At 41.1% G+C, this 23,158-nt stretch overlaps 2 protein-coding genes across 9 annotated transcripts in view; one reads left to right on the plus strand and one right to left on the minus strand.

The window, feature by feature from the left end:
• Positions 1 to 359: 359 nt before the first annotated feature.
• Positions 360 to 4,653, minus strand: PIGW (phosphatidylinositol glycan anchor biosynthesis class W). Of its 7 annotated transcripts, XM_088152211.1 has the most exons (4): positions 4,454 to 4,653; positions 4,205 to 4,256; positions 3,559 to 3,652; positions 360 to 2,176 (listed from the first exon to the last, which is right to left on the minus strand). In XM_088152211.1, the coding sequence occupies exon 4, from the start codon at positions 2,164 to 2,166 to the stop codon at positions 655 to 657; it is 1,512 nt and encodes a 503-aa protein (XP_088008337.1). In that variant the 5' UTR covers positions 2,167 to 2,176; positions 3,559 to 3,652; positions 4,205 to 4,256; positions 4,454 to 4,653; the 3' UTR covers positions 360 to 654. The 7 variants fall into 7 exon arrangements, with proteins under 7 accessions (XP_088008337.1, XP_015745733.1, XP_025030195.1 ...); XM_015890247.3 differs by lacking the exon at positions 4,205 to 4,256; XM_025174427.2 differs by lacking the exon at positions 4,205 to 4,256 and having other exon boundaries at positions 360 to 3,374.
• A 1,581-nt stretch (positions 4,654 to 6,234) lies between these two features.
• Positions 6,235 to 23,158, plus strand: part of MYO19 (myosin XIX) — a 35,581-nt gene continuing 18,657 nt past the window's right edge. Inside the window, exons 1-11 of one of the 2 annotated variants that reach the window (XM_088152206.1) lie at positions 6,235 to 6,586; positions 10,759 to 10,894; positions 13,512 to 13,660; positions 15,445 to 15,558; positions 16,269 to 16,401; positions 17,717 to 17,786; positions 18,380 to 18,482; positions 19,814 to 19,910; positions 20,728 to 20,804; positions 21,087 to 21,177; positions 22,764 to 22,935. In XM_088152206.1, coding sequence (XP_088008332.1) covers positions 6,572 to 6,586; positions 10,759 to 10,894; positions 13,512 to 13,660; positions 15,445 to 15,558; positions 16,269 to 16,401; positions 17,717 to 17,786; positions 18,380 to 18,482; positions 19,814 to 19,910; positions 20,728 to 20,804; positions 21,087 to 21,177; positions 22,764 to 22,935 — 1,157 coding nt within the window. In that variant the 5' untranslated portion in view covers positions 6,235 to 6,571. The remainder of the gene's footprint in view (positions 6,587 to 10,758; positions 10,895 to 13,511; positions 13,661 to 15,444; positions 15,559 to 16,268; positions 16,402 to 17,716; positions 17,787 to 18,379; positions 18,483 to 19,813; positions 19,911 to 20,727; positions 20,805 to 21,086; positions 21,178 to 22,763; positions 22,936 to 23,158) is intronic. The other variant, XM_088152207.1, reaches the window with a different exon arrangement.

Consider the following 23,158-nt stretch of genomic DNA (forward strand, 5'->3'; position numbering starts at 1 on the left):
TTAATAATAGCTCTTTATCTTTTTATATACCTGTTTTTATTCACTTGTTATTTTATTAATTGTTGTGTGCTGCCCACAGTTGCTTTGTGTGAGATGGGCGGATAAATAAATAAATAAATAAATAAATAAATAAATAAATAACAGTTGGGGTGAGTAGAAGCAGTAAAGCAGGTGTAGGCAACTTTCAAGCCACATGTGATTCCCCCAGCACTCATATTGGGGGGCCCAGATTGCACCACTGAAATATTTTTTTTTCTAAAGAATCAAAATAGTTGCCTACGTCTTTATCAATTTCACCATTTAAGCCCCTCCAAAAGAAAAAAATTGTCCCAACCCACTCCAGTGATATAGCTTTTATATTTTGTGGTATCACAAATTTTTGCAAATATATCACATTACTGACAAGAAATCTCTGGTTTAAAATAATAATTCCCTTCCATTTCCCAAAAGTCAGAACTGGGTTGTTAAGTATCCCAGTAAAAAAAACTACACAGTCCTATGTACATATGCCCAAAACCTAAGGAAAGCCACCAAGGCTTTGCAAGGCATTGCAGCTTTTATTTTTATTTTTATTTTATTTTATTTTATTTTTGTGCCTTCAAGTCAGTGTTGACTCCTGGTGACTGCCTGGACATGTTCCTGAAGTTTTATAAATTACCACCACTTTAATATTATATTTTTTGCTTGTAACACATGCATAATTAAACAATTTGTAAACATATATAAATGTAGAATTAACATGGCAGAGAGTGTGTGGCTATGAATGGTATCAACCAGCCTATTTACAAGACCAGTTAAAACATTGGCTAGCAAAAAATGCAGAAGCTGGTTTTTGTTCACAGCACTGATCAGGCACATACTCTGAGATACTGTTTTTCTGTGCAAGAATTCCAAATTAGTTTTTTTATATGTTGACGACTGCAGCAAATTCCAACTACAAGGAATATCAGCCCCACCCACAAGAAGCTTTGCGAATATGAGAACGAGATCAACTGCTAAAAAACAACTGAAGAGAAGCAAGCAGTGAGCAACAATCCATATACAAAAAGAAAGATTTGCCATTCGTCGGGATGCAACGTCAATGTACAACTGAGTAATGCAGAGACATACGAGAAGGAGAAAAATGGCCAGTAAAAAGTAGGAGATTACTCTAAGCCACTCTCTTGCTGTTGTTCTCTTTCTTAACAAATACAAACCTACTTGCACGCTAGCCATGTAGATAGCAAGGTAACCAATGACAGAAAATACGCCCTCTCTGTTGGCATTTAAAAAACCAATCCTTGAATCTTGCCCATTGCTTCCATGCAGAATAAACATCTTCAGAGGTGTAATGTCAAGAAAGCATTCATAGGCTACAGCAAGCACCACTGCGACAATCCAGGCCTTGTGCACAGGGAATGTGGTCAGGAGCAGTGATGCAGCCATTCGTACGACAGCTAAAGTGAAGAAAAAGTTCCAGTGCACGCCATACTCAGTGACATGTTCATAATAGTCAGCTGCTTTGACACTCATCAGTCGTCCAAAGCCAAGGAAAAGGAGGGGCCACACGGTCAAGAGTTGCCTTGTGAGATAAAAGAATTTGTGTTGTATTGCAGCAGGTTTCAGCCGAACCTCTGGACAAACCACAGCGTTTCCAAAAACAAATAATCCAACTCCCAAATCCATCACTCCTGTTCCATAAGTCTCAGTTTTGGCGTATCGCCGGGGATACTGTGGGAAGTCTACAGCCAGGATGCTAATGGATGTCCACAAATTGCTAAAAACTCGAAACGTGGTTATGGAGGGAATGTATTCTGGTTCCAGGTTTGTTCTCAGGAAATCATCTGAGATTTGCTTAAGTGACACTTGGGCATAATTTGTCCGTTTGCTATAAATGACAAAAAGCAAGCCTGTGCAGAATGCCATAATGAAGAGGATCAGAAAAGGGAGTATGGAAGCTAAAATTGTACAGGAAAGTAGTGGAGGGACAACTAAGAGAGTGAAGTCAAGAAAAAAATTACCATACATTGAACATAAAGGACTTCCATAGTGGAGAAAATACAAAATTAGAAGCAATCCTCTGGTAAGAAGACATAATGGTGCAAGAGGTAAGCCAATAGAAATTTCAAGTAAGGTGGTTCCATTCAGATTACTTATAAAGGCTTCTTTTACCAGCTGCTGTGACATTTTTCTGCCTCTGCAAAGTTGCATTTAAAACAAACAAAAATCAGAATGGCAAGCAAGTACAACAGAAATCAAAAGCAAGCAACTGAGTTTATTTCAAGATAGATCCCCACCATTCAAAGATTTCTATCCTAAATTCAAATGGGAATAGTTGATGAAAAAAGTGGGTTAGCAATTACGTCTTTTCTCCCCAATACAGCAAGGCTTGTATCCCTGTTTAATGTCAACTCAGAATCCCTTGACAAAAGGTGATCTGTCAACAGCTGTCATGAGCCACCCTCTCTCTCTTTGCTGAACTCTTCAGGGTAATTTCTGAGTTGGTTCACTGTATTAATAATTCCTAGGTTGGCTGTCTCCTCACTAACATATGCCAGATATAGTGGGACTGCAGCTCACAGAATTCCCATCCAGCAGTCATTCCCAGCATATCTGGAAGACGATAGCCTTGAGAAGGTACAGTAGAACTGTAACCATTTGGTAAGAGCTGACGTAGAAGTTAGCTTCCAGTGGTGTACCCAAGCCCATTTTTCCACCATAACCAAATCATCCCATGTTAATACATTAATCCAATAATGTTTAACTTTCAACAACCTAAACTACAGACATCCAACTACAATGATGTCATGCAGAACATATCATCTCTTGCTCTTCCTGCTCACTCCCTCTACTTTTTGCAGACACCTACAGTGGGAACTAAAGTGGGATATTGACATCTCAGCCATCTTATTTCAACATGTCCATAAATGAAAGAATGGATCATCGTGCCATAATTTGAAACGTTTAGGAGATGAGAGGTCATGTGGTCCTAGAGTGCTACCTATGTGGTCCAGCACAGATATTATCGTCCTCTCTACTCTCATCTTTTGGACTGGAATGGCATGCAGGACCTTTGCATTGTGGGCAACCATTTGCAGCAACTCACCAAACTTCAGATGTTATTAATGCCATGTAAGCATGTTCTTCCTGGCAGTCCATTGACCCACTGATGGGCCACCTCCTAAAGCAGTCTGTGGTGGTCTCCAGATGGGCTGGATCTCAATTCTCAGAATTCCCCAGCAGGGCCATTTTTAAAATTGTGAGAGTTAAAGTCCACACATTTTGGGAAGGCTGCCTAGGAAGAGCCCAGGGAACAGAACTCACCAGCAAAGACTCATCCCCCTTCCTGCTCAGGGTTGCCGAGCTGGAGGGCTTCCCCAGCCCCATAAACAGTCCTGCTTGGAAGGCAGATGAGAAAGATTTGTGCAAGAAGGTATCTTCTGACCAAACCCATCATGTCATCCAGAAATGAAAAAGATGACTGCCACAATTTACACTGAAATACTGTGTGGGAAAGGTATAGAAGTCTAACAGATAAAGATAAGATAAATGTAATAAAGAAAAAAAATAAGTATGTACCTCTGTGCACAAGCAGATAATTCAAGGATGATTCATCACTCTTCTCAGCACGTTTTTTTTTTGTGGCCAGCAGATTCCTTAGAAATTCCTCACTCTGCCAAAAAACAACATAATTATCCTTTAGAGTCTACAAATTCAAAGAAAAATTACAATGTATTCTGACTGACAAGGCATGTTGGACCTGTAACAAAACGTTGCAGTGCAAAATGTGAAGTGCTACTATACAGTGTTCCAGTAAATATATTCAGATTTACTCCATTTCATTTCAATTCTGTTTATCCCCAAACTGGTCTACAGCAGTCTGGAGTGCCTGAAATGTTAATCTCTTTTTGGGCTCATTAGTGAATATGGAAGTTGGACTTGAGGTTTTCCTCCCATAAAGATGGAAGGGGCAGAGAATGATTAAAATTCAATCAGGGCATAAATACTATTTTATGCTATTTGTATACCAACCACAAACATATTTCTTTGAACTTCTGACGATAAAAAAAATTAAACGGTAACATCAAACAAGCAATTAAGTATTCAGTCAGACACCAACATTGTCCATAGTATAAAATTGTTACAGGAATCATAGAAAATGTATAGGAAGAGTTAAAATAATTAAATTTAAAATTCAAACAAAATTCCCTCGGAAGCTGCTCACCAGGCAGTGCATTGCCAAAGTGTTGGTTTGGATGAGCCTGGGACCTTCTCTTCTGAAGCAATGAACAAATAAATACATGCTTACAAATATCCCCAAACTATGGATATTAATTCACACATACACAGTAATGGCTGGAAGACAGCAGCAGGAAGAGAGAAAATCAATTTAAAACCCAGTTCAATGCTTATAAATCCGTTGCTTTGCATTTTTCAAATATTCATCCGGAAATGCTCTGAAAGAATAACCTACATGAATCACCAGGGAGACGAATTCTTAAAAAACAGAAATGGTTACTTCCTCCACAGGATGACTCAGCTTATAAAGAAGAATGCACTTTCAAGAGAATATGACATTTGAAAACTTGGGATACAGTTTCTTCCTTTGCCTTCCGCTGCGGATTATTTTAAACTTCCTGCTGCTACAGCATAGTACCAAAAAAAAAAAAGTAAATAAGGGATCTGTTTCCTCGCGACATTTTCATCAGCAAATATCCTGCTAAACCGTACTGCCTGATTCACCACGCTGCTGGAGCAATGCCTGCTTGTTTTCTATTAAAAGCACAGATGACTAAAATGACACTAAAAATAAATTCAAAATTATGTTCTGGTCATATGCATGTGAGCTCTTTCATCTAAATCAGAGTCTTATAGAATCTTAAACTTGTAATAGATTCATTACAGTTTTGATAAATCAGCCAGTCCTCATGTTGTAAAATATTGGGGGGGGGATTTTGATGTTTAGCTGTTAGATCTTATTTATTAGTTCTGGGATAACTCAATAGCATGTAGATTGAATTCAGAAGATCCTATTTTATTCATACTATTCCAAAAAGAAGATTAAGTCCCCCCCCCCCAATAATTTATCTTTAAAATGGGGGTGGAGGGAGTCTTAATTTGCAGAGAATATACCAATGAGTCTTTTTCATTTCAGTTTGGCAGATTGAAATGTTCTGCTGGTTTCTGAACATCACCATTTTGGTGTCATGACTTTGAGTATTTTATCAGTTTATTTAACTTGCGTTATTGGATTCTAACATAATTGGCTAGATCCACATTTACGCTTACACCAGCCACACGTAATTGTACAATAGTCCAGTAAGCCATAATAGTGTCGTTGTAACCCACAGCTTGATTCATTCAACCAAGCCACAGAACAAACCGTTCTTCGGCCCAAACATGTGTGAACTCAGCCATAGTTAAGGTCAGAGACACTGAAATCAGTGGGGCTTACCAAAGTAACAGATCCCATTGACAGCAAGAGGTTTATTCCAGGCTTGATAAAACTTGGACCCAAACCTCTAAATCCATTTTTTTTTTTTTGCACAGAGGAAAAAGTGCAAGAAGAAAAAGTGATCTTTCCACATGTCATTCATAAAATTTCGAGTGTCTCTATCTACTCACCACAATTTGGGTTAGCAGACCTACACAGAATCATGGCTTCAGTACTTACCCCTAACCAGCCAGCCTCCTGCCCCTCTGAAACAATCCAAAACTATCAAATTGTGTGTTTGGCGTCTGTACCTGTTAGAAGCGATTCCTCCAGATTTCAGACGCAGAGGGGCATTTCCCCTCTCCACTACAGTAACTGAATCCCTGCAAGTTGAAAGCTAGTTCTTTGGGGGGGGGGAACCTATTCTTTTAATCCAGCTCTAATGTTTTACTTGGAAGGACCATGGGTGTGCCTGTATACATCCTTGTAAGACCAAGAATTACCGGCAAAATGAATGAAACTATTTTGTGTCTTTTGTATATTTTTGAATATTTTGAAACTATTTTGTGTCTTTTGTATATTTTGTCTTTTGTATATTTTGTGCCTTTGATGAAGACACAGAACTGCATACAGCAGGGTTCCTCAACCTTGGCCGCTTTCAGATGGGTGGACTTCAACTCCCAGAATTCCCCAGCCAGCTTTGCTGGCTGGGGAATTCTGGGAGTTGAAGTCCACCCATCTGAAAGCGGCCAAGGTTGAGGAACACCGGCATACGGTATTAAGCAACGCTTTCGAGCACGTGATTCTACTCCCGATCAGCTCCTTCCACGGGCCACGTGTTGCGTTTTCCCGGGGCTTTCGGGAGCTTGAACTTGGCTGAGCCCGGGACTTTTTACCCGCAGGAAAACGCGCCCAGGGCCGGCCTGCGAGAGACTCCGCCACCGTCCTTCGCGGACCTTCCCTCCCCAGACAAAGGCACAGGGAATCCCGGAGCGAGCCTTGCTGATTCAAACTCAGCAGCCCCCGCCTCCTGCTCCGCCTTTGCCTGGTCGAGCGACCTCAGCCTTCCCTTCCCGGCTGTTGTTAGAGGACGTTTGCTTCGGCTTCCCCGGGACCGGCTCGGATCTCCGATTGTAGCCTTCTCCACTTTCCCTATCTATGTATATGCGGCGGGTGAGTCCGATTGGGCGGTACCTCGCTCTATTTTCTTTCCTCTCCCCCCCCCCGCCCCATCCCCACGGCTAAACTCCAGCACCGATGCCTCGGTTCTGCACCATTAATATGCCTTCTCTCAAATCTTTAGAAATAAAAGGAGAGGTGAACGGAGCAAGAGTTCGGCTGCGCATGTACGAAGTTCCTTCTTGCTTCTCATGGCGAAACTAGGAGTGGGAGGGGAAGAACCTGGGAAGAAGCAGCGTTTGGAAAAAATGGGTTGCCAGACTGCATGAGAAGCGACAGCTAAGAGGCCTGCCTTTCCTTAATCCCAACATTTGCAAAAGTATTTAGGATTTCATAGTAAGCTATCCAATAGTAACACTGGGTTATTTTAAAAAAATAACAGGTAGGGCCTTTTTATAGGCGGTGACTCTGTCTGCACAGTCCGTTAAAGTCAGTTGTAATTTACAAACCATACTGGCTTAATTCTCATAATAGACAGCCATAAAAAAAAAAATCAAACTGCATTTGGTGTAGTGTGTTGGTGATCCAACCTGTATATACATTTGTGCGCAAATCTTTGCAGTCTGAAATGAAAAGTGCTATAATTTAAATACCAAATTTTAAATCTGCTGATGTCTAAAATAAGCCCATTCAGTTATGTAATAGTTCCAGGTGGCCTCCCTGATTGTCAGTTCTATGTTGATGGGTAAAGTGTCATAACTAAATGGAACTTCCATCCCAAAGGGTAGTCTATTTCCAGTCTGTGAAAAATTGAAATATCCTGCTTGGTCACATGGTGGTAAAGTTTATGGACCAGAGGCAAGTGGCTTTCTAAAAAAATCATTGTGTTTATATGAAAAGCTCCATACATTTCAATAGGAATTGCTTACATTAAAGATTTAGGCATAATGAAAAGGGTGGGGGCAACCTAACTGGGGAATGTTTAAGGCTGTTTCAGGTCTCTATCTATTTAACAGTCTGGCATAACGTGTGAAATCTTGTTGAAACCATAGTTTATGGCTACACATAGTATGAACCCAACTAAATACAGGTAGTCCTCGCTTAAATACCATTCGTTTAGCAACCATTTGAAGTTACGACGGCACTAAAAGCTACTTACAACCAGTCCTCACACTTATGACCATTGCAGCATCCCTGCGGTCATGTGATCGCAATCTGGGCACTCGGCAACCAGCTAACACTTACAATGGTTGTAGTGTCCTGAGGTCACGTGATCGCCATTTGCGACCTTCCTAGCTGGCTTCCAGCAAGCAAAATCAATGGGGAACTGTATGATTCACTTAATGACCACCACAAAAAATGTCGTAAAATTGGGTGCAGTCAAGTGATGTCTCGCTTAACAACCACCCTGCTTAACAATGAATTTTCTGGTCCCTGTTGTGTTATTTTCAGTAAACCAAGACACAACATGCCACAACTTCATCTTTGCCGTCTGGAATGCTCCCACTGAAAATCTGGGGCAAAACTTCCTGATTCTAGGGGGAACCTCAATCAACTACTGTGTTGGTTTGTGTTGCCAAGCCTGGATTGGGTTGCTTAACAACAGGACCCCAACATCCCACTCAAATCCAGACCTTGTTGCCAAGTCCCTTTCCAACTGTTGTGGCTTTCTCTGCTTATCTTTTTCTTGCTTGATGAATATCCAGGAGGCAGATTTGGCCTAAGGGCTACCAGTGACTGATCAAAGATCTTTGAAAGAATTATTGCTGTGTTTTTGTCTTCAGTTGCACTTTGTGCTACAATCACAGTCTTCTGTGTCCACCAGCTTCTTGATCGCTTTTTCAGTCAAAGAGCTTTTGCCCAGTGTTTACGTATACTGCAGTTCCACTAAGTCTCAGCCATGGGGGGGTCCCAGAAATATCATGCCTGTTCCCTAGATGAAGTTCTACTTTGAGGCAGAAAAAAGAGGCAAGCACTGAGAATTGAGAGATTTCTTCCTGATTCAAGAAGACAGTTTTTATACTCCTAAATCCCGAATGTTGAATATGTGCTTTGTTTTAAAGCAGTCTGGGGCGGGGAGAAGAAGTCTTGTTTACAACCCTTTGTATGGATCATAGGTTATTTGAAGGGCAGCTATCATTCATAAAAGGGCCTAGTAAATGGCAGTAGATCTTCAATGTTAAAGACAGAGTAGCTTTATTGTTCCTGACTATAAACAATACAGTAGTTTATTCTTCTTGGCTGTTTTGAGAGTTTTAGGGTTTAGCATGATTTAAATTAAATCATAAGGTCAGAAGCCAGTGCTTGTTGACTAGGTTTGTTCCCTAGCCAATATTTGTGGTCAGTGTTAATCCCTTTCTTTGCACAGTTGGGGTTGAATAAGAGGCAACGTGTTGCTGCATTTGCATACAGAATAAAGGAATCAGATTCCAGTAATCCAGTGTTGCACATGGTAAACCCTAAGGCAGAGTTTATTAACTGCAGTGGTTGGCTTCACAAAGCATAGAAAGTAAAAATAAAAGAAGTCACATCTGGGCTTAATGTGATAGATAAACTCAGCCATTGTGATTTGTAGGTCTGCCCTGTATCACAGCCTTTGTGACTTATTCAGCAAGTCAGATGGTATAAACCATGGTTCAGTTTAAGGTTGGTCCCATAGGCTTTGCTTGTGCAGTGCACTAACTAATGGTTAATTCTATCATGGTTTCCAGAATTAGCATATTCCCAGGATTTGCCCAACACATGCAATCATAAATTGTTTTTCCAATGTTTAACCATATTTTATTCTAATGTATTATGTTCAACAAATATTGTTTGGTTCCTATATAGTTCTAAGTCAGAAACTCTGATTTACAAAACACAATATTTAGTGCACTTATGGTTTATCCGTCTTGTTTCTTACATGTTTTAAAATGGCAATTTGCAAGTAAGAGTTCTCAGGGCATCAAGATCCTTGTGATAGACTACAAGCATTCTCTCCTGGCAAATTTGCAGGAGAATTTAGTGTTTGCCTAATAATGATAATAAACAACCTTGTCTTGGCACAGAAGCTCACAGATTTAGGCCCAGTTAACTTTTGTAGGGAGACTCTAAGGAATCTTACAGCTGTAGACTAGACTAGGGAGTTGAAAAACCTTCCAGAAGGCGGCTGTGGCAAACCATTTATTGTACATTGCCAAGAAAACTACATGGAGATCCCATAAAGTCACCAGGACATGGACTCCATTAATAATAATATTACAGTCTTGTACATAAACCCATAAAAGTTACTAGCCTGCACAAGGCTTTTGCTGTTTACAGAACATACAACATTCTGCCACTGTTGGGGACTCCCAGAGGTTAAGATTTAAGATTCTCCAGTAAAACACATCAGTCTCCAGATTGTTACACATGCATTAGGAGAGAGAGGAGGAAAGCCTGAAGGGAAAACGGAAGCAGAACATTTTTGCACAGGAATGGTCTGTGGAAAGTTGCATGAGAAGGGCAAGGGGAAAAAATCAGCCTGAAAGCATACTTGTTGATTGCTTGCTTCAACCCACTCTGGAGCAACTGACAGATGGTAGCCTTAAAGCTACACCAGGTGCTTGCTTACTACTTCAGGCACAAGTTTACGTTTTCCCTCCTGTTATTTTCTCTGTTAAGTTCTTCCCTCTCTTCACAAAGGGTTATGTTGTATAGTAATACAATTTATATTCATTTCTACATCATAACATCCACATATGTCATCACAGGTGTGGATGTTACGATGCATCTGATGTCATTGTACCAGATTCCGATGTCGATAAACCATCCTTCACTCTGTGAAACCACTCTAAGGATTTACTATTGAAATTCTCTATTCTCTATTGAAATTCACTCTGTGAAACCAATCCCAATTTGGCCAGACCTAAAGTAGCTTCTTTTATTCCATAAATATTCTGAATTGATGCTTTACATGCATTGGGGTGAGATATCATGTTAGTATTTAAACTGGAGGGTTTGGTAACTTTTTCAGAGCTGGGTTCCATTTATGTGATATTGCATGAAGCCAGAAGGGCAAAATTCATGTAAAATGAAGAGGCAGAAATCATACAAGAATACAAATCCCACAAGGTTTCATGGCAGGAATGCAGATTTTTTTTTTTAATTCATGTTTTAAATCTGGGTTCTTGCAGATGACATCTGGAGGTGTTTGGAATGATATCTCACTTGCCTTAGTCTCTTAATTCTTCTGTCTCTGCTTTCAGGTCAATGGCACCACTGCCCATCACAATGGGGAGGATAACTCTTTGGGGAAAGAAGTTGAATCTTTTCTGAGTGACCAACAACAATTCTCTTGCATCAGTGACCTTACCAAAGTGAACCCTGTAACCACCACAACTGGTAAGAGCGAAAACACTGTTGGCCACTTAAGGAAAACGTTTTGACAAGTTAAAGGAACTATGATTGCATGGGCAAAGAATTTTGGACACTCAATAGATTTGGAAAAATGGGAGAATTTATGGGAGAAAAACTATACTTTGACAATGTCAACAGCATACAAAGAGAATCTTTATAAAATGTTTTATAGATGGCATTTTCCCCCTTCAAGATTAGCAAAGATGTTTAAGAATAAATCTACTAAATGTTGGAAGTGTCATTAAGAATTAGGATCCTATTACCATATGTGGTGGACCTACTCAGAAGCTAAAAAATATTGGATGAAAATACGTGAATGGCTAGAAAGAATGACACTTCAATACATAGAAATGAAGCCAGAGATATTCCTATTAGGAATGATACCAGAAAATTATAGTAAAGAAGATATATATTTGATCATCCATGTTTTGACTGCAGCTAGAATTGCATTTGCTCAGAATTGGAAAGGGGAAAAGATACCGGATGATGAAAATATAATAAGGAAGATATTAGACTGTGCAGAAATGAATAGGTTGACACTGGAGATTAGAGATAAGGAAGATACTGAATACTATAAAATGTGGCAGGTATTTTATGCCTGGCTAGGGAGTAAATATGAAAAAGAGTAATAGAAAAAGTTAAGGAGTTTAATTAGATAATATGTGATGTTTTACTTTTATTGATGATACATATGTATTTGGATATATTGGTAATATGATAATATGATTATGCACATTTGTATTTGTAACCCGTTTTGACTCGCTGCTTGATGTTTGATAAGATTGTTTTTTAAGAATAAAAAATTTTTTAAAAAAGAAAGAAAACGTTTTGCTTAAAAGCTGCTCATTTTTTACATGCACACCCATGTTGCTGCCTGATTATGAAAATTCTTCTCTAACTTGAAACCAGCAATCAATTTGTGATATACGTTGTATCAGCTTTGATATAATTTGATTTAATAGATCCAATTGAGGTAAGGAGTTGCCGTTATATCATCACAGACATTTATGTCATTTGTACAATGACATCATGCAGAAATGACAAAAATTATACCAGAAATTTGGCCCACTGTAGCCTATTGTATTGAGGTCTGAAAAATCATGATTTCACTATACAGGTAGACCTTGCTTAATGATTGCCCTGTTTAGCAACCAGCAGCACTGAAAAAGTAACTTTATGACCACTCCTTCCATTTACGACCATCACAGTGTCCCTGCAGTCATGTGATTGACATTCGGGCACTTCGCAGTCAGTGGGCATTTAGACCATTGCAGCATCCCACAGCCATTTGTGCAGTTCACAACCGACTTCCAACAAGCAGAGTCATTGGAGAAGCCAGCAGTAAAATCGCAAGTCTCAGTCATGTGATGTCTTACTTAACGACCCACTTTGATTTGCTTAACGACCGCAGCAGAAGTATGATCGTAAGCCCATTGCAGTCACATAACGTTTTCCTTAGCAACAGAATTGACGGCCCCAATTGTGGTCGCTAAGCAAGGACTACCTGTACTTCAAGAAATTCAAACTGCACTCTTGAAACACATGTAACAACTTTTATTGCCTTAAAAACAACCAACTAATGTTTTTCTACAGCAAGAAAATAGGAAACTATTGCAGTTGGCCTGTCATTTGGAGACCCACCTACTCCAACCTGGTCATGCTGAATGTTAAAAAAAAGATGTAATTCCTTTACTTTCCAGTACAGCTGATTAATGATCCATTCCCCCCACCCTCTGCCACCTCCAGGAGTTTGAATTATCAGGCAGTGAGCTGAGCTTGGGGTTCTGGTTATTGCCCAAGAAAGCTTAAAGCTAATAACTGTGTTGCATTTTAGCAGAGTTCCCAACACAGGAAAACTCTTTAAATCTTTCAGCCCAACTTTTGTTTCTTTTGTCTCTAAATACATGTTGAAATAAAAGCTGAGAATAGATATAGGCAAAAATTACTAAGCAATATACAATAGTAATTATAATCAAAATTACAATGGGATGTTTTCTGAAATACGAGACAAAGAATAAAGCCTATACTTTAAGGTCTACTTCAAGATATTACTTGCCTGTTTTCTTATAGATAATGGAAGTCTGTAATTCTTGGCTCTTCTCTCTGGATGATAAAATCAAGCTTGCTCAAAGCCTGTTAATATTTATGCCAATGATTTCTGCTTGCCGTAGCTTATTTAGATATATTTATTTAATTATTACACTTAGACTGACGAAACCACCCAAAATCAATGAGAGTCAGGGGGTGTATACATTTAATTAATAATAATAATAACAACTGTCACTTATTTACTTAATGATTTTGTGTCTGGGTCTCTTTAATTTAGCAACCTCTGTTTGAACCTTGGTTTGCCTTTGTGCGTGACCCCAAGATTTGGTTCCTTGACTCTACATGCATGAACTTCAACTCCCAGAATTCCCAAGCCAACAAGGCAGTTGCTGGGAATTAAAGCCTGTGGAGTCAGCCAGCTAGAATGAAATTGCAGCCTGTCCAAAAAGACATTAGCGGATGGGACAGAGACTTAATGTTCTGTATTCTGAAAAAGGCAACTAAAATCTGGAATCAGATCGTCAGTGTTGACCAAATGCTCTGCTATCTTTAGTTTTGAAGTGTCTGCAAGCAAGATATGCTGTCGATGTGTTTTATACCAACGCGGGGTGCAGCCTTGTGGCCATCAACCCGTTCCGCCCAGTTCAGCCTCTCTACTCACAGGAGCTCATGAAGGAATACCACACTGTTGCTCATCTTCAGGTGAGAGGGTGTGCTTCAGGGACCGATTGCTGCCTTTCCGAAAAGCCAAATTGGGCATAAAGTTTCACTGCGTGGGAGATGCAGAAAAAGAACCTGCTAGCACTTGATGGCTCTTGGGTTTTGTTGAATGAAAAACCTTGAAGAACAGAGGCACCATGGGACAACCATGGGTTCCATGACATCATTGCTCGTATTATGTAATGTGCAGTTTCTTCTACTTGTTAAATATTTGTTTACTAATGTGGCTTTTAAGTTTCAGACTAATTTTATTGCATGGAATTTTACAATTATTGGGTTTTTTTTCCTGATTTGAACCACACCTTGGTAATGGCATATTAAAAAATATATTGCTATTACTATTATTATTTCAAAACAAAGCATTGGACTGAAGCTTCCCATCATTTAATTTTTGGAAATATATTGGGGGAGTCCAGTGAGAGGCAGTGCAGTGTAGTGGTTGAGGCGATGAGCTAGGAGTGGGAGGAACCAGGTTCTAGTGCTCCCTTAGGCATGGAAGCTCCCTGAATGACTTCAGGCCAGTCCATTCTCTCAGCCCTAACAAGCTTCAGGCTCTGTGACAAGCTGTCTAATGAACAAACCACCCTCTCACAGCATGTATCGATAGCTTCACTGTAGAAACTGAATGAGCACAATGTAAAAACAAGCGGATCCCGCAATATGGGACAAATTTATTTATTTATTTATTATTTATTAAATTTTTCAGCCACCCATCTCCCCCCAATGGGGGAACTCTGGGCAATTCACAACAAACATTAAAAACATAAATATATATAAATACATAAAACCTTAATTTAAAACATTACTAAAACGGAGAAGGAGAGTCCAAGAGGATGAAAAATCTGAGGCTGAAGACAGAAGGCCTCTATGGGGCTAGCCATCCCCCTGCTTGAGGTATTCCCTCCCCACCCCAGGCCAGGTGGCAGACCCAGGTCTTCACAGCCTTACGGAAGGCCAGGAGTGAGCGGGCCAATCGTGCCTCCAGGGGCAGGATGTTCCAAAGAGCGGGGGCCACCGCAGAGAAGGCCCGCCTTCTGGACCCCACCAGTCGAAGTTCTTTCACCGAGGGGGTCTGAAGCATGCCCTCTGTGTGATTGGGTGGGACGGGTTGAGGTCATAGGAGAGAGGTGGTCCCTTAGGTAACCTGGCCCCATGCCATGTAGGGCTTTCAAGATGATAACCAACACCTTGAATTGGACCCAGAAGCAAACTGGCACCCAATGCAGCTCGCGGAGCAGAGGCGTTACATGGGCCCTCCTTGGGGCTCCAACAATAGCCTGCGTGGCTGCATTCTGGACCAACTGTAGCTTCCGGATAGTCTTCAAGGGTAGCCCCACGTAGAGCGCATTGCAGTAGTCTATCTGGGAGATAACAAGGGCGTGAGTGACCGTTCGAAGGGCATCCCAGTTCAGAGAAAAGCTACAATAACAACTGCTGGAGTCCAGAAGACAGAGAATTGGCGGGCACCAAGGAATGTTTCCATGGGTGTGTTTGTGCGCATGAGCACTCTGTGGCTTACCCCGGCTTTAGCTTCTGTACCTTTCCAGCTCTGGTTCATCCTGGTGTTTGGTCTACAGGTCTCAGGTCCAGCTGTGTCCATGGGGGGGGGTGTCAAAACAGGCAAGATGGCAATTGTGGCACCACTTACACCACCCTCCCGCAGATGCCACCACTGAGTTCCTTTTGCTGAAAAAGCTGCAGTCTGTTACTGAATTGTCTGTTTCAATTTTTTCTTCCCAACGGCTTGTGTACTTTCTCTTCCTTAGGAATTAAAGCCTCATATTTTCACGGTAGCAGAAGAAAGCTACCGAAATGTCCAGAGCCAGATTCCACTAGTCAATCAGTCCATAATTGTTAGTGGGGAAAGTGGCGCTGGTAAGGTAAGCTGAGATCTCTTTAAAAGTGTTCTGGGGAAAGGCAGTTTGCACACTCATCTCTGGTTGAATTGACCTGCATATGCGTGTGACTAGCAGATCTTTTGACCTCGCTTCAGTCTAACCCATTCTTCCATGTTAGAGGTTAAAGCTTTGGGTTTTAAAGCATTTTTGGTCTTGAGGAAACCACAGTTTGCTCTTGCATCTGCATAACTGTAGTTACTGAATCAGGATTAAAGAGAGAATCCAGATCTTACGGTGCTTGATTGAAAGCTGGAAGAGCTCTAATCTGGGAAGATGCAGAATTGGCTATTTTGTGTAATTTGTAGCTGGACGTTGGGGAGCAAATGGTAAAATGTGCATGACAACATCATCCCACAAATGACATCCCTTACATTCTTGAGCCAGATGTCAAGACATAAATACCTAATGGCACCATTTAGATGACAATGTCACCACACGCATGTTGTCACTTCAGCATCATCACAGTTGGTTGCAGATGCCACAGAACGTATAGGTGTTTAAATAGCATTGCCCTTATATTCCTCTACAATTCACTGAGACAGGTGAACAATTCCATATATTAAATATATATTTCCCTACTCCCTATTAGGCCTTATCAAAGCAGCCTTTTTCTTCTTTCCCACCAACGTCTTCCTGAGATATTCTCAGGGGTAGAAGAAATCAATGGCTTATACTCAGGGCTGTGTTTTTAGACATGGACATCCCGCTGCCTGATGAGATTTTATGCAACTGTTGCGGCTTCATCTGACATCTCGGAAGGCAACATAACCGTGGAGAGGATAGAGCAGAGGGTGTTGGACTCCAACCCGGTCATGGAAGCTTTTGGTAAAGATGACCTTTTTAATGAACAGAATGTTCGCTCTATCTCATGCAACAATCCAACTCTGATAAACCATACGTCTAGTCCAGTGTTGTCCAAATGTGGCCACTTTAAGATGAGTGGACTTCAACTCCCAGAATTCCCCAGCCAGCATGGGGTTTGGACAACACTGGTCTAGTCTATTCAAACCCTGCCAGACCATAATACCCAGAGGTGCCCATAACAAGCTAAGACAGTGCTTCCCAAACTTTGGTAAATTACCCCAAATTGGGTAAAAGTAGTTTTTCTTTGGGTAATGACACACAAGCCCCTTACCCATCACAACAGGGACATTTAAATTGACTTAAAGATTGCCCGGTGTACTAAAGTATACTCCAAAATCTCCCAAAGTGTTCCTTTTAAAATGAAAATCAATGAAACTACCTATGGTAATTTGTTGAAATGACATAAAGCTCATTCAGCGATATTTTTTTTATAATACAGGTAGTCCTCGAGTTACGACCATTTTTGGGGTAATGAAGAAAAAAGTTTGGGAAGCACTGAGCTAAGATTTCATTGGAATAACAAAACATACATTGTCACGACATAGAACAAGCTTTGCCCCTTGTGTACTTGGTTGCGATATTGTAATGTAATTGTAATAAAAGGGGTAAGTTTGTGTTGCAGCATGTTTTGCCCAGACACCTGTGAAAAAGCAGAAACTTCTTAGTTTAAAAATACTGCTCAGGGCATAGTTCTTGAATTTACTTTTTCCAGCTGATTGTAAAGTTGATATACCCAACGAAAGTTGCCTGAACAAAGTCATGAGTAAAGAAGAATGACTGGGTTTGCACATTGCCCTAAGCTACATTTTGTCCAAAAAAAACCCCACACAACTGGTTGATTCATGCAAGGCACTAAGTTATAAATAAGAGTGGCCATGTTTAACATCTTTGGGGACCCTGAGGGCCACAAGATGTGAGGCAGTTAGGCTAACTGGATAAGCCTGGTTTGGGGGCAGGGAGGATTCCTTTAAAAAAAAAAAAACGTTAATCCAATTCTGGCCTTGCACTATTTTCCTGCCTTGAATAGTCAGAAACGATGCAACCTATTTTCAGCAATATTAGCTAGAGAGGCTCCAGAAGAGGCTGGAGCTCAAGTCACTCACCCCCAAAACAAGCCACAGCCAAGTTCACACAGCATGCTAGCTAAGCCAAATTCCCCTGCATCTTAGCATAATGCCTGAACAAGGCCTGTGAATCTCCCTTTTCCCTTAATTCCTTTAACCTTTGCGATAGACACTTGTGTCTTGCATACTGCCAGTTCTTGTTAATTTCACAGGAAACGCATGTACGCTTCGGAATAACAACAGCAGCCGCTTTGGGAAATACATCCAGCTTCACTTAAATAGGTATTGTCAGCTCACCCATATAGCGATACTCTTTTTTAACTTAGGCAGTGATCAAGTTTCAGATTTAAGGTTTAAAAGATAGATTCTCAGGTTCAGCTCCTGGTGATCTCAAGGATTTCTTCCACAATTTTTATTTTTATTTTTATTTTTTTGAAAAATCAGTGGATTTGAGTTCCAGTCCAGTCTGCAGCTCTGGAGTAATATATTTACAAGATGCTGTATTCTGGGCAAGGACAGGTGCATTGCATCCAGGGGGTGGGATCAAAACAGGGAAGATAGCAAATGCAGCATCAAGATAGAAGGGCAGGGCTTGCATCGTGTGTGGCATGTACCATCCTATCCATTTTGGATGCACGCTTTCCTGAATGCCCATCAAATACGTTGAGACTACATCTCCCAGAATTCCCAGCCATTATGGCCATTGGTTGGCATTCTTGAAGTTGTAATCCTTGCTTTTTGATATCCATTGGTTGGGAAAGCCTATATAGGAGGAAAGGCCTTTTGCTTGGCCAGAATGGGGCATTTAGTTTTGCTGATCCTCCACTGCTCTTAAAGTCTACAAATCTAAAAGTTTTTAAACTACTGTTCTGCAGATATCAGCTTTTGACGAGTGCCTCCATTCAGACTTTTCTGCTGGAGAAAACAAGAGTTGCTTATCAAGCCCCACAGGAAAGGAATTTCCATATTTTTTATCAGGTTTGTGCTTGTGTTGTGTTCATTTCATTTGAGTAAATGGCTTCCGTTTTTTAATGTGTACACCAATATAAAGATGCTCAGAAAATATTTCTGCTGTGTTGCTGAGGATCTCAGTCTGAATAATACACATTTTTTTTTAATGGAACAACCCTTTTGCTTCAATTGTTGTGGGGAAAATAGGAGGCAGGAGTATTGGATATATTCACTGCCTTGTGTTGTATATATTGGTCAATACTCCTGCCTCCCAATACTCCTGCCTCCTATTTTATCTATCTGTCCGTCCGTCCGTCCATCCATCCAGCAATGATATCTTTAACACCATCAAACAACATCTGCCTATCCCAGGTCCTTGGGAAGGACTGGATAGGTGGATAAAAATGCCAAATCCAGTCTAAACATCTGGCTGACTGTGTGACCAACCAACATCATCGTCATCATTGTCATCGTCGTCATCATATTATCCTGGCAAGCTATCTAGGTAAAGGTAAAGATTCTTTGAATTGAGCCTGACTTCTAGGAACATTGCAAATTTAGCTGTGCCAGGGATGCAGAAGGGATTTGCCATTGTCTTCTTTTTATAACTTCCCAATTTAGCCTGTAGTTCTGGGATTTCCTTGTAGTCTCCCATCCAAGTACTAACCAGATCCATTCCTACTTTTAAGTTTAGCTAGTAGGTACCTATGAAACATATCTGTAGTGCTTAACCCTGTAATTGCATTAAATATTAATCCTATACTAGGCCATGTTTTGTTGATCCATTGTTAAGAGAATAAATCATAATTCAGGAGCTTTACACAAGGTGCTACAGTATTTATATTATACACCATAATTACTGCCACAGCATGTGGAGTCATACACTATGCTAAGCCATAACCAAATCCCATGACGGCTTATGAGTTTATGACTTCATAGCTGCGTTACGCTCATTTAACAACCTAGTGGGTGTGTTCTCTCAATATAATATGCGTGATTAGTATTAACCTTGGATGCAGAGGGTGGTGTGTTGTACTGCTTGTTTGGTTTGTTTGTGTTCCCAGCAGGTGGCACCACTTAGTTGGTATTGGCTGACCTTAAAAAAATGAAGAAGGTTCAGACCTGGTTAGATCTTGGATAGGAGACCACCAGGAGATCCCAGGAATGTAAGCTAGAAGTTGCCAAATTCAACTTAGAGAAGACTTTACCTTCACTGTACAAACTCAGTAAATGGATTAGTTCAGTAAGCACATTCAGCATGTTCTGTAAATGCAGCTGTTTGAGGATGAACCTGGTTAGTACCTAGGATACTAATGTAGGTTTGAGGGAAATTGCCAAGCTGTTTTCTTACATTCCAGATTTCAAAAGGTGCCACGCAGGACGAGCGACGAGAATGGGACCTTCTGGAGAGTGCGCGTTTCTGTTGGCTTCCAAATTCTGAAAAGACTCTAGAAGGTGGCATTTGAAAACCCAGATCTTGTAAAGACCCTTAGGCTTCTTCAGAGAAAGGGAGGAGATTGGCTAGAAGCCTCAGTAAATAGAATTTAATACAATATAATCTCCTTAAGCTAGATTGCTCTGTTACAGGAAAGAGCACTAGATGAAAAATGCTGGAGAAATTCTAGACTAGCATTCAAACAAAGATAATAAGGGACTCATACAGTGTCAAATCTTTCCTTTAAATGCTTTTTTTTACTCTCAATCATATTCATTTGAAATGATTTTATATAATTGCTGAGGCGGTTCAGTAGGATTATTTAATTGGAGCTTAGTCCCTAGCACGTCCCCTGGGATTTTGGTTTCCTCTTAGAAAATTCTTTCAGTACTGCCTGGATGTGCAACCTGAAGCCCAAGGGCTCCAGAATTTCAAAGTTTAATGTGAGAGATGAGGAAAATCCTTAAATACAGGGAAAATGATAATATTTTCTGCCTTTCACGAAAGCAAAATTAAATTTGCTTTTGTCTCCGTGCCATCCATTTCTCATGGTCCTGCCCATTTTTTGAAGCAGGCAGAATCAAGAATGAAACCCTACCTGCAATTTCACCTCTTAAATTCTGTTCTTGCACTTGAGAAGGTTTGGCCTGACTAGGTTGGTTCTGACTTCATGCCAGTGCATATTATCAGAGACCATTGGTTCAGTTGTTGCAGCAAATCATTGTTAGGCCTTGCAAATCATAGTTTGGGACTGCATCAGAGCCACCTCATCTTCAGAATGCTGCCTTGGGGAAAGATGAAGCATCTCCATCTAACAAATGTCTCTTTGTCTTGTAGAAGACTGTTTTGATGTGACTCGGGAGGCCATGACCCACTTGGGTATTGATCGTTTCACCCAGAATAATGTTTTTAAGGTCAGTTAAACCTTGGCTCAATAGCAGTTGGATTGATTGATAGGATTTGTAAGGCCACCTACAATCTCTGAAGGTAATTTAACATGTCTTGAATTTCAGCAGCATGACTTCATGCCATTTTCGTCTGTGTTCAGATATGGAGCTCTTGTGCTAGCATGGATTTCTTTTCAAATCTTCTGGTCTTTACAGTAAACTCAGTTTCTGAGTATGGATCCTTATTTAGCCAAAAAGCATCACCCGTGCAGAACAGGGAGAAACCAACCGGTTCTCTCTCTCTTGCAGATACTAGCTGGTCTTCTCCATTTGGGCAATATCCAGTTCTGCGAGTCAGAGGATGAGTCACAACCTTGTGAGTTAGAAGACCTGGCCAAAGGTGAGGCACCCAAGACCCAGTCCACCGTTCTCAGACCAATCAGTTATCTGTAGCTGTCATGGGAGCATAAAACCCTCTCAATGTAGTTTTGGCTTTGCCTGTGAACACAAACTTTCAGTCACATAATATACCTTAATCCAGTTTTTCCCAAGCTGAGTCTCTCTCTAGATGCTTTGGATTACAATGCCTATTGTCCTCTGCCTATTAGCAGAGTCAGTGATCAGCAATGATGGGAGTGTAGCCAAACCGTGCAGAGTAATCCCACTTGAGAAGCGGTTTACAGGTAGTCCTCACTTACCAACCACTCATTCAATGACCATTTGAATTTGCAACTATGCTGAATGAGTGGTACTTAGGACTGCTCCTTGAAGTTCCGGCCATTGCACCACCCCCGTAGTCCCATGATCACAATTCGGGCGCTTGGCAATCAGTTCATATTTATGACGGTCGCAGCTTCCTGCAGTCACGTGATTGCATTTGCAACCTTCCCTGCCAGCTTCCGACAAGCAAAGTCAATGGGGAAGCTGGCAGGGAAGGTTGCAAGTTCTGATAAGCGCCCCCAGCCTTCCTGTGCTTATGCGGTGCTGCAGCCTCCTTTCAACACAGCGCTGTGTCCTGCTTGCCCTGGCCTCCTTGTGCTTGCACCGACCCACGGCCTCCTTTTCTTGGCATCCCTGCATTCACACACAGCCTGGATCAGGCCTCCCCCACAGCACCTCCCCCCACAGCATCCTCACACTCCTTACCTGGGACTCCCGCCACTTCCTGCTTAACAACCCACACATCTCGGGGATATGATCACAGCCAGGATTGCTGGGATTGTTGTCGCTAAACAGTGCGGTCATGTGACATCGTGCTTTACAACTGCATTGCTTAGCAACAGCAATCCTGGTCCCAGTTGCCGTCATAACCTGAGGACTACCCATATTTCCCATTAAAATGGCATTCTCTGCTTGGTTGATGGGGAAGACTGCACTGAGAAGTCCTGAATTATTGATGCTTCTTTAAAACGGATGAATAGATCAAGGGATTCTAGTTTTTAAAAAGTGAGTAGAGATGCCAAAACTAAGTTCAGTCGCTTTACATCTTAGGCCATATCTGCTAATACTGAAGAAACAATTACTGTGTTTACTCATTCTGCTATGTCATAAAATGGTTTGTTTCATTTGGCCCAGCCATCATTGTAAATCATGATTTAATGTTTAATATGATGCAAAACCAGCCAATGGGGCTTATTCAGCAAAGTATGGCATAGCATGATGTGTGAACCCAATCAGTCGTCCAACAGATCTTTGTATATATGAATTCATGCCAGATCTTTATGTATGTGTATGTGTATGTGTATGTAGACGCACACACACCATATATATAATTTTTATATATGGTGTGTATGTGTGTATGTGTATACACACACATACACACGCATACAAAATCAACTATTTTACGATTGCTGACTTAGGAAATTTTTAGGATGATAGTCGCTTTGTGTAGATCAATCCTAAGCTTTATATTGCAGAACATAAATTTAGCCAGAAAAGTGGCTGACCCTTTTTGTTTTGTTTTTTTAATGGTTCTTCTAAAACAAGGCTTTGCAGGGACTGCTTCCCGGCTTTTAAGAGTGCCCGAGGAGCAGTTGTTGGACACGCTCAAGATCCGGAGGATAACTGCTGGGAGACAGCGGCAAGTGTTCAGGAAGCCTTGTCTCAAGGCAGAGTGTGAAACAAGAAGAGACTGTCTGGCCAAGGTGATTTATGCCAGGTAAGTCTTTTTTTTTTATCTGCACTCCATCGTGACCGATTCTGTAGCGACTGCCTGGACGAGTCCCTGCAGTTTTCAAGGCAAGGTGTTTCGGAAGTGGTTTGCCATGGCCTCCTTCCTAGAGCAGAGCCCAGCTGGTGAGCGCAGGAGGCGGGGTTTCCGTTGCTTCGCGCCTTTTCCGGGCGTGCGCGGCTTCTGCATTACCGGCAACTGGTCCCGTCTC

Source organism: Python bivittatus, unplaced genomic scaffold (genome assembly GCF_059951505.1).
Source record: "Python bivittatus isolate LINGU-HERP-01145 unplaced genomic scaffold, Pbiv_v1 ctg000690_np1212, whole genome shotgun sequence".
Taxonomy (NCBI): Eukaryota; Metazoa; Chordata; class Lepidosauria; order Squamata; family Pythonidae; genus Python; species Python bivittatus.